Below are 16037 nucleotides of genomic sequence, written 5' to 3'. Positions count from 1 at the left end.
TTGGCCGCGTTGGGTCTTCGTTGCTGCGCGCGGGCTTTCTCTAGTTGCGGCGAGTGGGGGCCACTCGTCATCACAGTGTGCAGGCTTCTCATTACGGTGGCTTCTCTGTTGCAGAGCACGGGCTCTAGGCGTGCAGGCTTCAGTAGTTGTGGCTCGCGGGCTCTAGAGTGCAGGCTCAGTAGTTGTGGTGCACGGGGTCAGTTGCTCCGCGGTACATGGGATCTTCCCGGACCATGGCTCGAACCCATGTCCCCTGCATTGGCAGGCGGATTCTTAACCACTGCACCACCAGGGAAGTCCCCTAAAGTAAAAGTTTTACAGAAAACTGAAGGCAGCTATTGCAATGGCAATACAAGACATCCCCAAAACCGGAGAACTCTTCGGGAGATAAAGATAGGGATGAAAGCCTGCCTTACCCCAAGGGATTTTGAATTGACGTGGCTGCTTCTGCAGCCAATCCAAAATTACCAGGCTGAGTGAACAGTTTAGTGTTAATATCAAATTAGCATACAAAATAATTTAGGCTAGAAACATGGAAACAACCTAAATGTGCATCAAAAGATGAATGGATAAAGAAGATGAGGTATATATACACAATGGAATACTACTCAGCCATAAAAAAGAATGAAATAATGCCATCTGCAGCAACATGGATGGACCTAGAGATTATCATACTAAGTGACGTCAGTCAGAAAGACAAAAACAAATACCATATGATATCACTTACATGTTGAATATAAAATATGGCACAAATGAACCTATCTACAAAACAGAAACAGACTCTCAGACATAGAGAACAGATTTGTGGTTGCCAAGGGGGAGGGGGAGGGCAGAGGGAAGGACTGGGAGTTTGGGATTAGCAGATGTAAACTATTATATATATAATAGGATGGACAAACAACAACGTCCTACTGTATAGCACAGAGAACTATATTCAATATCCCATGATAAATAATAATGGAAAAGAAAAAAAACAAAAAACAAAACCAACCCAAAATAATCTAGGCTTATTCCCCAAAACAAAAACTCAGGGGCTTCCCTGGTGGCGCAGTGGTTGAGAGTCCGCCTGCCAATGCGGGGGACGCTGGTTTGTGCCCCAGTCCGGGAGGATCCCACGTGCCGTGGAGCGGCTGGTCCCGTGAGCCATGGCCGCTGAGCCTGCGAGTCTGGAGCCTGTGCTCCGCAGCGGGAGAGGCCACAACAGTGACAGGCCCGCGTACCGCAAAAAAACAAAACAAAAAAACAACTGAGAAAGGTTTAGAAAAAGATATAAAAGAAATCAAGTTCAAAACTATGGTCTAGGGACTTCCCTGGTGGCGCAGTGGTTAAGAATCTGCTTGCCAATGCAGGGGACACGGGTTCGAGCCCTGGTCTGGGAAGATCCCACATGCCACAGAGCAATTAAAGCCATGTGCCACAACTACTAAGCCTGTGCTCTAGAGCCCGTGCTCCGCAACAAAAGAAGCCACTGTAACGAGAGCACGCACCGCAACAAAGAGTAGCCCCTGCCTGCTGCAACGAGAGAAAGCTCGTGCCCAGCAATGAAGACCCAACGCAGCCAAAAGAAAATAAATAAAATGAAGTAATATTTTGTTTTGTTTAACACACATAAGATACATTTATTATTGTTCTCTAATCTCAAAATTCACTTGAAATGTAGCTCCGAAAAAATTAACTTTGGCATATAACTTGATATTCCTTTACTTTGCTCTCATATTACATTGTATATTACATGTAATGTCCTTTATCTGTTGTTTGATTACAATCTTAACGTGTTGTCAGATTACACATTCTTGGATTAAAGTACCACAGAAGTATTTTAATATAACGCACACTTAATTAAAAAGCATTGGGTTGGCAAAAAAGTTCATTCGTTTTTTCCTGTAAGATGGCTCTAATAGCACTTAGTTTTCTTTAACTTCATTCGAAACAATTTTGTTAGATAGTATTGTGACAGCTGTCATATCAGCGAGCATTAAAAAAAAACTTATCAAAATTGGGGAATTTTTGTGTAGCCATTTTAATATTGAAGATGGAAGAAAAAAGCAACATTTTCAGCATATTATGCTTTATCATTTCAAGAAAGGTAAAAACGCAACTGAAACACAAAATAAGATTTATGCAGTGTATGAAGAAGGTGCTGTGACTGATGGAACGTGTCAAAAGTGGTTCGCGAGGTTCTGTACTGGAGATTTCTCGCTGGATGATGTTCAATGGTCGGGGAGACCAGCTGAAGTTGAAAGCAATCAAATCGAGATATTAATTGAGAACAATCAACATTATACCATGCGGGAGATAGCCGACATACTCAAAATATCCAAATCAAGCGTTGAAAATCATTTGCACCAGCTTGGTTATGTTAATCGCTTTGATGTTTGGGTTTCACGTTAAGTTAAGCGAAAAAAGCTTCTTGACCATATTTCCACATGCAATTCTCTATTTAGATGTAACGAAAATGTTCAGTTTTTAAAACAAATTGTGACGGGTGATGAAATGTGGATACTGTACAATAACGTGGAACGGAAGAGATCGTCGGGCAAGCGAAATGAACCACCACCAACCACACTAAAGCCCGGTCTTCATCCAAAGAAGGTGATGTTGTGTATATGGTGGGATTGGAAGCGAGTTCTCTATTATGAGCTCCTTCCGGAAAACCAAACAATTAATTCCAACAAGTACTGCTCCCAATTAGACCAAATGAAAGCAGCACTCAATGAAAAGCGTGCAGAATTAGTCAACAAAAACCACGTAATCTTCCATCAGGATAACGCAAGACTGCATGTCTCTGATGACCAGGTAAAAACTGTTACAGCTTGGCTGGGAAGTTCTGATTCTTCCACTGTATTCACCAGACATTGCACCTCCAGATTTCCATTTATTTCAGTCTTTACAAAATTCTCTTAATGGAAAAATTTCAATTCCCTGGAAGACTGTAAAAAGCACCTGGAACAGTTCTTTACACAAAAAGATAAAATGTTTTGGGAAGAAGGAATTATGAAGCTGCCTGAAAAATGGCAGAAGGTAGTGGAACAAAATGGTGAATATGTTGTTTAATGAAGTTTTTGATGAAAATGAAAAATGTGTCTTTTATTTTTACCTAAAAACCAAAGGAACCTTTAGGCCAACCCAATAAATGCTTTCTTCTGGAGGTAAACCAAATATTTTAATTTCTTGCTTCTTATAACATTTTAATTGCTCAGCTGTTCCACTCATTGGTTCTATGTCATACTTTAAAAAAAAATACAACTGACCAACATGATTTTTGTATCTTCCAGGGCAAGGTGCTTTGCTTATTGGTTAAGTAAGGAAAAGGTTAAGTGGAAATGTTCACATTATTTAAAGCACAAGAAACAGTTAACTCTCAAACGGGAAGGTAACCCTTTCCTAATGTTTAAATACACTGTCCACATATAAAGATACTAGATTTGCCATCCATTAAAAGAGAAATTGAGTTTTTTCCTCAATCATTACAAGAATGAACTTATGTCTAATACACAGATTCTCTAACTCTGTCTCTCGCGTGATGGGTCAATGGCATAATTTTCAAGATACCATGATTGTGTTAATGGTGGAAGATGCTACCATGGTACAAATGGAAGGTCAAAACAAAAAACTAGTTGGATGTAAAATCTAACCAACAATGATAACCAGCCACATAAAACTCAGTATGTATCAGTGATCTCTACATTTGGGTACGAGGTTTCTCAACTTCTCTTCTTAAACCTTCACTACCAATCTTGGTGAAAATTAGGAGTGTATCCATGAAGCACTAGAAAGAAGATAGCATGGTTATAACAAAACATTCTGCCTCTATAAGAAAACTCATGCTCTACAACTGAAACACTGTAAATCAACTATACTGCAAATTTTTTTAATTGTAAAAAACAAACCAAAAAAACTCATTCTGTATTCTAGATAGCCAACTTTAAAACATTTTTCCCTTTGATCCCAGAACTGCATATACATTTTTAAATTAGAAAATATAGAAAAGAATTTATAAAAAAGAATAACAATCATTCAATTTTACCATCTAGAGAAAATCACTGTCAACATGACAACACGTTTCTTTTTGGTCCTCTTTTTCTTAGTGATTTGCAGGAGTTTTCAGTATGTTTCATAAATTTTAATTCTCCATTATGGATGTTAAAAACTTTTTTTTTCATTACACATTTTTAAGTTACTAAACTTGGTTCCAAGACACAAGAGTTAGAGAGAAATCATATCTTTAAAACTCTGAATCTTCCAATCTAAGAAAATATGCTTCTTCTACACTTATTGAAGACTTTCAGATTTCTGTACCCCTCTTTTTGGATTTACTCCATGGCATGTTTTCTTTTAACGAGTAAAACATATTCTTTCCTATATTGCATATAGAAAAATTATCAAATTTTTAATTATAAATGTGTAATCATCCTCCTACTGAATTATCTTATTGTAGTTTTTCACTTGATTTTGCTGGATTTTTCTTATTCTAACTGCATTGGTTAGCCCTTCAAGAATGTTGAATATGTAGCATACAGCTCCAGAAATAAGTCTGAAAATCACTTAAATACCAGTAATATCAAATGTTATTTGAATATACCCAAGAAAGTATCTAAAATCGGCGCGAGTTTTGTCTGCTGAGGGAGGAGAACAAAGAGAAACGTATAATTTCTCAATTCTTTTACAGTTTTTAGTCTATCAACTTCTCTCTTGGATCATTTGTATCTTCCTAGAAACAAAATATCAGTAAGGTTTTCAGACTGATTAGCACAGAATTACATAAGCTACTGTACATCTAAAGAAGCTGTTCTATAACTTAAAAAGCTATTTTTCCCCTTTCCACTGTATCTATGGTTGTGTTTACTTTCTCATTCCTAATTTTGAGAATGTGAGCTTTCTCTCACACTTGTTGATCTGGCTAGCTAGTGAATTAACTACTTAGTTGAATTATTTACTTTTCTTTTAAACCAATCACCTCAACTTATTTTTTTTAAGACTTCAAAAAAAATAAATTTATTAATTTTATTTATTTATTTTTGGCTGCGTTGGGTCTTCATTGCTGCACGTAGGCTTTCTCTAGTTGCGACAAGCAGGGGCTACTCTTCATTGCGATGTGCAGGCTTCTCACTGCGGTGGCTTCTCTTGTTGCGGAGCACAGGCTCTAGGAGCACGGGCTTCAGTAGTTGTGGCTCGCGGGCTCTAGAGCGCAGGCTCAGTAGTTGTGGCGCAAGGGCTTAGTTGCTCCATGGCATGGGGAATCTTCCTGGACCAGGGTTCAAACCCGTGTCCCTTGCATTGGCAGGAGGATTCTTAACCACTGAGCCACCAGGGAAGTCCCTCAACTTATTTCTTGGTCACGCTAATATTTTAGAATATCAATTTTTAGGCTATTCCCCTCTTAGTACAACTTCATGTCCCAGATATTTTATTCTTAAAAATTCAATTTTACTTCTTTTATATATCAAAATAATACAGTCATAAAAATCCAAGCAGTATAAAAAAAAAGAGGATAATAAACAAAAACATAACATAATAAGTACTTTGCTTATCTTTTTTAAAAATAATTAGAGATCTTTATTAATGTTAAGTGTAAAACACAGCCTACTAAATTAAAATATTAATAATGTTCCTGGATTTTCGAATATTTGGAAGATACTTTAGGAAATAATTTTGTTGATCCAAGTTTCCTTAAAAAACTCTGTCAAAGGATGTTTGAGTGGATTCTCTTTTCCTACTCTCAAATGTCTTGGAAGCTAAGGAAACATTTTAAATTATTTTAATTTTAAAACTTTTTAAAGGTAATATAGTGAGCATGATAAAATTGATAATTTGAGGAATTTATTCTACTTAGAATATTACAATAAGCCAATAGTAACATCAATAAATGGATATAATTTATTTAAGAGAGAATATATGTACAAAGTTAAAAATGACTATAATCCTATCCCTTGAATAAACACTATGAAATTTTGTGTTCCTCTAATTTTTTTCAATACATATACAAATGTACACATATATTCCTCCATTTAAAAACAACAGGATTCTATTATTCACACTACTTTGTAACAAGCTTTTTATTCTCCCCATGTGCTCTCTAATTCAGTATACACAGCATCCTCATTCTTTCTTTCTTTTTTTTTTTTTTCTGGCCACGCTACACGGCATGTGGGATCTTAGTTCCCCAACCAGGAATCAAACCCGTGCCCCCTGCAGTGGAAGCATGGAGTCTTAACCACTGGACCACCAGGGAAGTCCCAGCATCCTCATTCTTTCTAACTGCAGTATGATATTCCATTCCTGATTGATTAGCATATAGTTGTTTCCAATTTTTGCCATCATAAACAATACTGTACTTAATATTCCCAAATAGAATTTTCTGCACAGTCAACAAGCATTCCTGTAGGAAAAAAAAAAATTTAACGGTATTGTGGATTAAAGGGTATGAGTTATTTGAATGATTAAACCATGACAATCTAGTAAGTGAAGATGAATGTTAATTTTCAAACCTTTTTATTGAAGTATAACATACACACAGATGAGTGCACAATTCATATTTAAAATATAAAGCTCTAAGAGGTACAAACTATTATGTACAAAATAAGCTACAAGGATATATTGTACAACACAGGGAATATCACCAATATTTTATATGAACTATAAATGGAGTATAACCTTTAAAAATTGTGAATCACTATATTGTACACCTGTAACTTGTATAATATTGTACAGCAACTATACTTCAATAAAATATATATATAATTTAGGACTTCCCTGGTGGAGCAGTGGTTTAGAATCCGCCTGCCAATGCAGGGGACACAGGTTCGAGCCCTGGTCCGGGAAGATCCCACATGGCACGGAGCAACTAAGCCCGTGCACCACAACTACAGAGCCTGTGCTCTAGAGCCCGTGAGCCACAACTACTGAGCCCACGTGCCACAACTAATGAAGCCCACGCACCTAGAGCCCATGTTCCACAACAAGAGAAACCACCGCAATGAGAAGCCCACATAGTGCAACAAAGAGTAGCCCCCGCTCGCGGCAACTAGAGAAAGCCCACGTGCAGCAACGAAGACCCAATGCAGCTAAAAATAATTAATTAAAAAATATATGGGGCTTCCTGGTGGCGCAGTGGTTGAGAGTCCGCCTGCCGATGCAGGGGATACGGGTTCGTGCCCCGGTCCGGGAGGATCCCATGTGCCGCGGAGCGGCTGGGCCCGTGAGCCATGGCCGCTGAGCCTGCGCGTCCGGAGCCTGTGCTCCGCAACGGGGGAGGCCACAACAGTGAGAGGCCTGCGTACCGAAAAAAAAAGCCATATATATATATATATATATATATATATATATATAAAATTTAAAAAGGAAAATGAAAGAATAAAATGTAAAGCTCAATAAATTTTCACAAAGTGAACACACCCATAACCAACATACAGATCATAAAATAGAGTATTATCAGAATCCCAGACATCTCCCTTTGTGCCCCTGCATAGTCACTATCCTCCAAGGATAACTGCTCCTGACTTACAATACTTGTGATTAATTTTGCCTGTTTTTGAACTTTAAACAAATGGAATCACACTACCTATCCACATTTTCCAAACCGCACCAAGGTTCCCTGGGGCATTGCAAGATATTTTAAGTTTGAAAGAAACAATATTCCACATCTGTATTAAACCATGCCAAATACTAGATTGCTATATTCCTTTCAACAACATCTTATCTTTGTGAAGCAGCATTTTCAGTGGTTGCTATAATAAAAGTAATGTGCAAAAATCATTATGGAACAGAAAATGGAATGGTAGTGACCAATCCGATTCCAAGATGTGAGAAGTTGTACAGTGCCCGACAAACACACACAACCCAGTAATAATTGTGGTTATTTAAGAATGAAGTACACTACTCTTTGTTCTTTCAATTTTTGTGCACTATTCTTTTAATGGCTCTTAAGTTGTTAGGACGTTAAGTATTATTAATTGTTTATATCTACTTAATGAACAGAACTGTTAGGTATTTCTTTTGGCCTAAGGGTGCTATGAGGGGAGAGTTTGGGAGCCTCTGATACATACTCCTATGACTGATTTCTTTCACTCAATACCATTTGTGAGATTCACCCATATGGTTTCTAACAGTTGCAATTCATTCATTTTCATTGCAAAATATTCTACTATACGACTACTCCACAATTTATTTATTAATTCTCCTACTGATAGACATTGGGATAGTCTCCACTTTTTGGTTGTCATGAATAGTATTGCTATGACCTTTTTTTTTTTTTTTTTTTTGGTCACACTGCACAGCTTGTGGAATCTCAGTTCCCCAACCAAGGATTGAACCTGGGCCATGGCAGTGAAAGCACCAAATCCTAATCACTAGACCACCAGGGGACTCCCTGAACGTTCTTAAGTGTATATATCTTGAGATGGAATTATAGGGTATATATATGTTCAGTTTTCGTAGATGATGCTAGTTTTCCAAAATGGTGTATCAATTTACATTCCCACTAACAGTATATGAGAGTTCTGATTGCTCCATATCCTTACCAACACTTTTTTCTTTTTCATTTACTCATTCTGAGGAAAGTACAGGAGGACAGCGATTTCCCTGAAGACAAAATGAGGTTGAGCATTTTTCCAAATGTTTGACAGGTCCTTGGAATGTCCCCTTTTGGATGTCTATTGAAGTTATTTCTCCATTAAAAAAAATGGGTTCTTATTTTCTTAATTTCTAGTTCTTTACATGCAGGATGATTCCTTTGTCAGATATATCTGCTGCAAATATCTTCTACTCTGTGGCATGGCTTTTCCCTTTTTTAAAAATAAATTTATTTATTTATTTTTATCTTTGGCTGTGTTGGGTCTTCATTGCTGCGTACGGGCTTTCTTTAGTTGCGGTGAGCGGGGGCTACTCTTTGTTGCTGTGCGCAGCCTTCTCACTGCGGAGGTTTCTCTTGTTGTGGAGTGCAGGCTCTAGGTGCGCAGGCTTCAGTAGTTGTGGCGCGCAGGCTCAGTAGATGTGGCGCACGGGATTAGTTGCTCCGCAGCATGTGGGATCTTCCTGGACCAAGGCTCGAACCCATGTCCCCTGCATTGGCAGGCAGATTCTTAACCACTGCGCAACCAGGGAAGCCCCGGTTTTTCCCTTTTAATGGTATCTATCTATCTATCTATCTATTTATGGCTGAGTTGGGTCTCTGTTGCTGCGCGTGGGCTTTCTCTAGTTGCAGTGAGCGGGGGCTATTCTTCATTGCAGTGCGTGGGCTTCTCATTGTGGTGGCTTCTCTTGTTGCAGAGCATGGGCACTAGGTGCGCGGGCTTCAGCAGTGTGGTTCGCAGGCTCAGTAGATGTGGCACATGGGCTTAGTTGCTCCGCGGCATGTGGAATCTTCCTGGACCAGGGCTCGAACTGTGTACCCTGCACTAGCAGGCAGATTCTTAACCACTGCGTCACCAGGAAAGCCCCAGCTTTTCCCTTTTAATGGTATTTTTTATGAATAGATGTTCTTGATCTTAATGTAGTCCAATTTTTCAAGTTATCTTTATATTTAGCTCATTTGTATCCTATTTAATAAATCTTTGCTGACACAGTGAAAACTTTTTTTCCTAAAAAACTGTTTTTTCACATTTAGATCAGCAATCCACCCAAAAATGGTAACTGTGTATGATATAAGGTAAGATCGTGATCCTTCTCCCCCTACATGGATATCTAACTGACCAACACCATTATTTGATTTTCCTTTCTCCATTGTACTGCTGTGTCACTTTTATTATAAACCAGGTGACAGTATACACGTGTCAGTCTGTTTCTGGACTGTATTGCTCCATTGGTCTATTTGTCTACCCATGTGCCCAGACCATCTTATCTTGTTACAGCCTGATATTTGATGGTGTAAGCCCTCCAGATTTTCTTTCTTCTTCATGGTTGACTTGGCTTGACACTGCATTTTAATTTGCATTTCATCTGAGTATCTTTTGATATTTATTATGATTAGTATTAGATGTTTTCTTCTTGTATGAGCTAGCTGTTCAGGTTTTCTGAAAACAAGTTGGTTGTCCTTTACATACTAATTAGTATTAGATCTTTCTGTATTAGGAAATTCACTCTTCATGTGACAAATATTGCCATTTGCATAGTCTTTTTAAAAAATGTGCTTACAATTTTCCCCCTATTTTTTAATGTACTCAAAAGCATCAATTTCTTTTTTTCCTCCTGGGTTTTGGTTTCAGGCTTAGAAAAGCCTTCTCTATGCCAAGACAGCATTAGTGTTGGCAAGATGAGTAACAGGACTTCACGTTTTACATTACTCATTTTTATAAAGTTTGACATTTTTAAAATTTGTAAATTACCTCAATAATTTCTTTAAAAAAGAATTTCAGTCATTTCCCACTCTAAGATACCCAATACTTTATTCTGATATTTTCATGATTTCATTTGCCATATTTAAATCTTTAATTCACCTGGAATTCATTTTGGTATAAGGTGTGAAGTAGAAGTGTAACATTCCCCCCAAATAACCAATTTTTCCCCATTTATTTAAAATACAGCACTGTCCTATAACTTTATTATGTAATATATTCTTAAATATGCTTTGGTTTCTATCTAGTCTGTCTACTATGTTTTAGTAATGTTCTGTCTACTGTGTTCTATAAATCATTTTCCCTCTTTGCTGTTCTTGTGCCAATACCATGTTGTTTTAAAATATATAGCCTTCTGGGCTTCCCTGGTGGCGCAGTGGTTGAGAGTCCGCCTGCAGATGCAGGGGACGTGGGTTCGTGCCCCGGTCCGGGAGGAACCCACATGCCGCGGAGCGGCTAGGCCCGTGAGCCATGGCCGCTGAGCCTGGGCGTCCGGAGCCTGTGCTCCGCAACGGGAGAAGCCGCAGCAGTGAGAGGCCCGCGTACCACAAAAATAAATAAATAAATAAATAAAATATATAGCCTTCTAATACACTTGACTATCCTAAATACTGTACATCTTAAAAATTTCCTTGGCTCATTTATTCTCATGTAATTAATTCCTCCATATAAATATATTTAATCAGTTTCCTATACCCAATAAAATTCTGAGATTCTGATTCAAGTTGTAATAAATTCACAGCTTAAACTGACATGAGTGGACATACTTATAACATATTACCTTCTCATCCAGATACATGGTATGGCTGGCTATTTATGTTTTTTTATGCCCTGCCTCCCTTAAAGTTTTTGCTCTCAATTTATTAAGCCTAAGAGATTTTTTTTTTTTTTCGGTATGTGGGCCTCTCACTGTTGTGGCCTCTCCCGTTTGCGGAGCACAGGCTCCGGACGCGCAGGCTCAGCGGCCATGGCTCACGGGCCCAGCCGCTCCGCGGCATGTAGGATCCTCCCGGACTGGGGCACGAACCCGTGTCCCCTGCATCGGCAGGTGGACTCTCAACCACTGCGCCACCAGGGAAGCCCAAGCCTAAGAGTTTTTTATGTGAAAAGAATATTAACTCTTTGGCTGTCAAATACGTTGCAAGAATTTATTTTCAATTTGTTACCAGCCAATTAAAAAAAATATTAGTTGAGGCTGTATATAACTAAGAATAGAAATAAACACAGAAAAAGAAAAATTAATTCAACTCTAATACTAAATCAGGCATTAATTCGTATGGTTTTCAGCATGAGACTTACAATAATAATTTTTTAAAATCCCAAATTATTAAGTTTAAGACTGAAAACAATAGAACACATTATGGAAACACTTCACTGGGTCAAAACTTAAAACTCTATGGAAAATTCTGTAATTGGAACAGGATAAAATAGGCCATTCAGCAGTTACAATAAAAAGAAAAGTTAATAAACTTCACTCTTTGAAGAACCCAGCCCTTCACTCTATTTGCCTTCAGTTTGTCTACAATTTTACAATGCTTTCTATTCACTTTATCTACTTCTACACCCAAATTGTTGAGTACCCTTAGAGAAAACCCATTCTGATTCAAAGACATTATCCTGTAGGATACTCTTTTATGGAACCATCTGTATCTCCTATCATTTTTTTTAAAACGTATTTTTACTGAGCCTCCCTTTCTATATAACTTAGTAGCCATTTCCAACTTCTGTTTAGCCTTTCTACATAAAAGCCACCACTTCTATCCCTGATTCTCAGCAGATGATCTTACCTCCTAATTCATAACTACCATTCTTTGCAAACTTAGTTATGTAGACACTTTATGTCTTTAACTCTTTGCATCTGATCTTAGAGAAAGAAGTATTCCTTCCTCAACTCCAATGTAAGACTAATACCTTCGACTTCCCTGGTAGTGCAGTGGTTAAGAATCTGCCTGCCAATGCAGGGACATGGGTTCAAGCCCTGGTCCGGGAAGGTCCCACATGCCGCGGAGCAACTAAGCCCACGCACCACAACTACTAAGCCTGTGCTCTAGAGCCTGCGAGCCACAACTACTGAAGCCCGCGCACCTACAGCCCGTGCTCCGCAACAAGAGAAGCCATCGCAACGAAGAGTAGCCCCCGCTCGCCGCAACTAGAGAAAGCCCGTGCGCAGCAACCAAGACCCAATGCAGCCAAAAATAAATAAATTAAAATAAATAAAAAATTTAAAAAAATACTAATACCTTAACTTATGCAGGGTGAAGGAAGGGGCAAGGCTCATTAATTTAACACTCCTACTCAACGACTCTGCTCCATAATTTATTTCCTGCCTTACTTGTATATTCAACCTCTCATTCCGTTTTGGTTTCTGCCATTCAGCCAATAAATATATTCTAACATCTTCCATTCTTAAAAAACAACAACTTTCACATTTTACCCTTTCTACATATCAATACCTCTCTCCCCTCCCTTTTTAGGGCGCAGTCAGCCTGTCTACTTCTTCAACTCCCATTCATTCCATAACCCCATTTCCTAAAGCTTTATGAGTGTGCCTTCACCTGAAGCTACTGACAAAAACTAACATAGTGACACTAGACTATGGTGAATCAGGATGGGGAAATTTTTGATTGCACAAATACTATTATTTTGTCTATGACTATGCCTATTGATGGAAGTTGGGACAGCTGGAGGGAGGGATCTGACTGTGAGTTTCTCCTTGGCTCTAAATTGGAGAAAAGTGGAAACTGTAAACATTAAGCAAGAAAGCAAGGTACACAGGAACTAAATACTAGGTATGAGACCTAGACTAAATTACTTAACTTTCTCACCTATAAAACAGGGTTATACCCCACTTTACAGTTTAATTGTGAGGCTTAAACAAAATAACTGTGTAAAAGCACTTACAGTTCCAGGCACATGTTAAACACCTTCCTTCACCTTAGCACAGTGCCATATTCCCTACAGGCACACAGCTATTAAGGAGTACAAGTGTACCAAAAAAGACACCATATTAAATCTTTGTGGACTATGTGAAACAGAAAATGTGGCAAAAGCACCATCTGTTCATACTCACTATTAATAATCCACAAATGAAAAGCTTCAATTAGAAATAAAAGTTACTAGAAGATATCCAAGTACTTTGAGGGAATTCAACCACTAAATATACTTTGATCAAATTTCCAATGATTTTCTCTAAAAAGTGTAAAAGATTACACGCGATTTATTAAAATAGAGTTAGCATACATGAAAAGCTGCAGTTTCCCAGGTTGAGAAAGAAATCCAACTCATCCTTCTTGGGAGGAATGAATCTTAAATATACAACACTTCCTTAGATATGCACAAAAGTAAATCAATGTATCAAAGGGATCTGGAATAAAGGGAGATTTTTCTCTAACTTCCCCTCTCCCCAAATAATAACATAAATGACCAAAATGAATATTCCCCAAATATCTAGGGGGAAAAAAATTTAATTGTTAGAATTGGTGTAAAGCAGCTGGATTTAGTAGAATGCAGCAAGTCAGCTGCTTTCTGAAAAAATATTCGGGGTGGAGAAAGTGGGCAACCTTCCCGATGAAACAACTGCCATAAAACATCATACATATATAAGAACGTACACATCTGTTAAATATCAGTTTACAATGTTCCAGCCAACTCACAAATCAAGAGGAAGTGTTAGATCTAAAAAATAAATCACACTTTACTTCTAGTCAAATTTTGCATGGGTGGCTACAGGAGAAGAGGCGTTATCCATGCCGATTCAAGGCAAAGAGGACTGAATAATAAGTCCACTGTTCACATTCAAATGTGGGGGGAGAGGAAAAGGGAGGCTCCCAGTCCATAAAGTTCTCCTCCCTCTCTAAACACTGCAAAACTGTCCACGTCTAAAGACACTTACCCCTGAAACTACTTGGAGACTGACTTGGAAACTTTTTGTTCAGATTTCTGAGGGGGAGCGATTTAGGAATGCTGCAAGATTACAACTTGCAAATATATGAACATACTTTAAATTCTAAAGTTTTTTTTTTTTTAAGGATTTTCCCCCTTTCAAGTAGTTTATCACCACTCCCATGTTAATAAAAACCCCTATTCAACCCCTAGTATATACAAAAACCAAAGCTTTAAAGGAGATGCGAATAAGACAGATGACTACTTCCAATAATTCCTCAACTCCCTCCCAATTAGGCAGAAATAGGTAAAGCTAAGGAACAAGAAGCAGAAGAAAAAAGAAAAAAACTTGGGAAGGAGGACGGCGAGAAAAGAAACTAGAAAGGAGGGGAAAAGAGCAAAGAAAAGTCCAGCTGATGGTGACACTTAATTGGGAAGGAAGGGCAGAAAACATCCCGAAGACACAGGCTAGAAGGGAAGGACTGAGTGGGACAAGGGCGCAATAGAGGAAGTCCACGCAAAAGGCCTCCCCAAAGGGGCCCCAATGTAGGAGGGAACACCAAAAGGGGGAAAAGACTCATTAGGAAGACGTATCCATCAAGGCCCAATATCTTGCAAGACAGAGGCTATCAGATGGGGTGTTTCTATACTGGTCACCCCGACACCGCCCCATATGTCTCGGAAGACGACCCTGCTACAAGGGGTAAGGGGTTAAACGCGGGGGTTCGCGGACGTGAAAGGGGGTGCGGCCCCAGGGGTTGCTGCAGGAGAGCAGAATGCTGGCCCACGGTCCGTACCTTATAGTAAACATCGAACTGAATGTTCTCGGGTAAGGAGCGGATGTCTCGGCGTGAGCGGATGTAGTTGTCCACGACAGCGGAGATGGCGGTGTTATAGAGGGTCTCTGGGATCCACTCTAGTTCCACGGCCGCCATCTTCCTTCCCTCCTCCTCCGCCTCCTCCGCCTCCTCCTCCCGAAGGCCCCCGCCTCCCTCCGTAGCGAACTCCTCGGCGGCCCCGGAGGATTCCGAGGGGCGGCGGCGGCCACGCGGGCACACAGCAGAAGGGCGCGGCTGCCCTGGCTCCTCCGGGCGAGCTGGGGGCGGCGGCAGCGGGCGTAGGCCCGTGTAGAGAGCGGGCCGGGGATCCGGGAGCTACCGGGCCGAGGCCTCACATTCCGTGTTTGCAAGCACCCTGGGATCCGTCCCAGTGCCTCTCTCTGCAGGGGCGGGACTACGTGTGCGGCGTCATGGCGTCAGCATACGCCGACGCGCTGGAGGGAAGGAATGCGGCAGGCAAAAAACTTGGGAAGAAAAGATCCGTGATCCCGCCCTCGGGGAACATACTTTCCGAGGGCGCTGGAGTTCCGTGGATGGGTGTGAGCTTTTTTCACTGCGACAAGTTATGACAGGTTTTTAAGCAGCTCCTTCCGAGTCACCGGCCGCATCAGCCCTTTCTGCCAATCCTGCTTGGGGGGTTCTTAGGCACGGACCCTTTCCAGGCTCAGGTAGAAGTTTGGGTGCAGAGTTATCAGTCCATTAAAAATCATGCATTCAGAGGATTCACATTACTCTGGAAACCCTCCCTTAGACTCCGGTCCCTAAGCCAAGTTAGGAACCTTCGGCCCAGGAACTAGGGATCAGGATGGAAGGGAGACTTGCATTGTGTAACCATTTGCCCTGTTTGAACTTTACTATGTTTCTTTTTCTAAATGAAACTTACAAAAAAAAAAAAGGGAAAAGAACTGCTTTAGAAGAATTTGGTGGGAAGGTTAGCCTTATTATGGATTTACAAATAGTGGTGAGAGAAAAAGGGCTAAATGGT

At 39.8% G+C, this 16037-nt stretch overlaps 1 protein-coding gene across 1 annotated transcript in view; it reads right to left on the bottom strand.

Annotated features, from left to right (window-relative positions):
* APPBP2 (amyloid beta precursor protein binding protein 2) overlaps positions 1–15421 on the bottom strand; it is a 66512-nt gene extending 51091 nt beyond the window's left edge. The window contains exon 1 of the mRNA XM_029211892.1: positions 15011–15421. Within this exon, the coding sequence (XP_029067725.1) occupies positions 15011–15148 (138 nt within the window). The 5' untranslated portion in view covers positions 15149–15421. The remainder of the gene's footprint in view (positions 1–15010) is intronic.
* Positions 15422–16037: the final 616 nt, after the last annotated feature.

The sequence above is a fragment of the Monodon monoceros genome, unplaced genomic scaffold (genome assembly GCF_005190385.1).
Source record: "Monodon monoceros isolate NGI ecotype Baffin Bay Population unplaced genomic scaffold, NGI_Narwhal_1 Super_Scaffold_9, whole genome shotgun sequence".
NCBI classification, from domain to species: domain Eukaryota; kingdom Metazoa; phylum Chordata; class Mammalia; order Artiodactyla; family Monodontidae; genus Monodon; species Monodon monoceros.
Note: the sequence above shows the minus strand (reverse complement) of the source record. Positions and strands in the feature narration are given on the sequence as shown.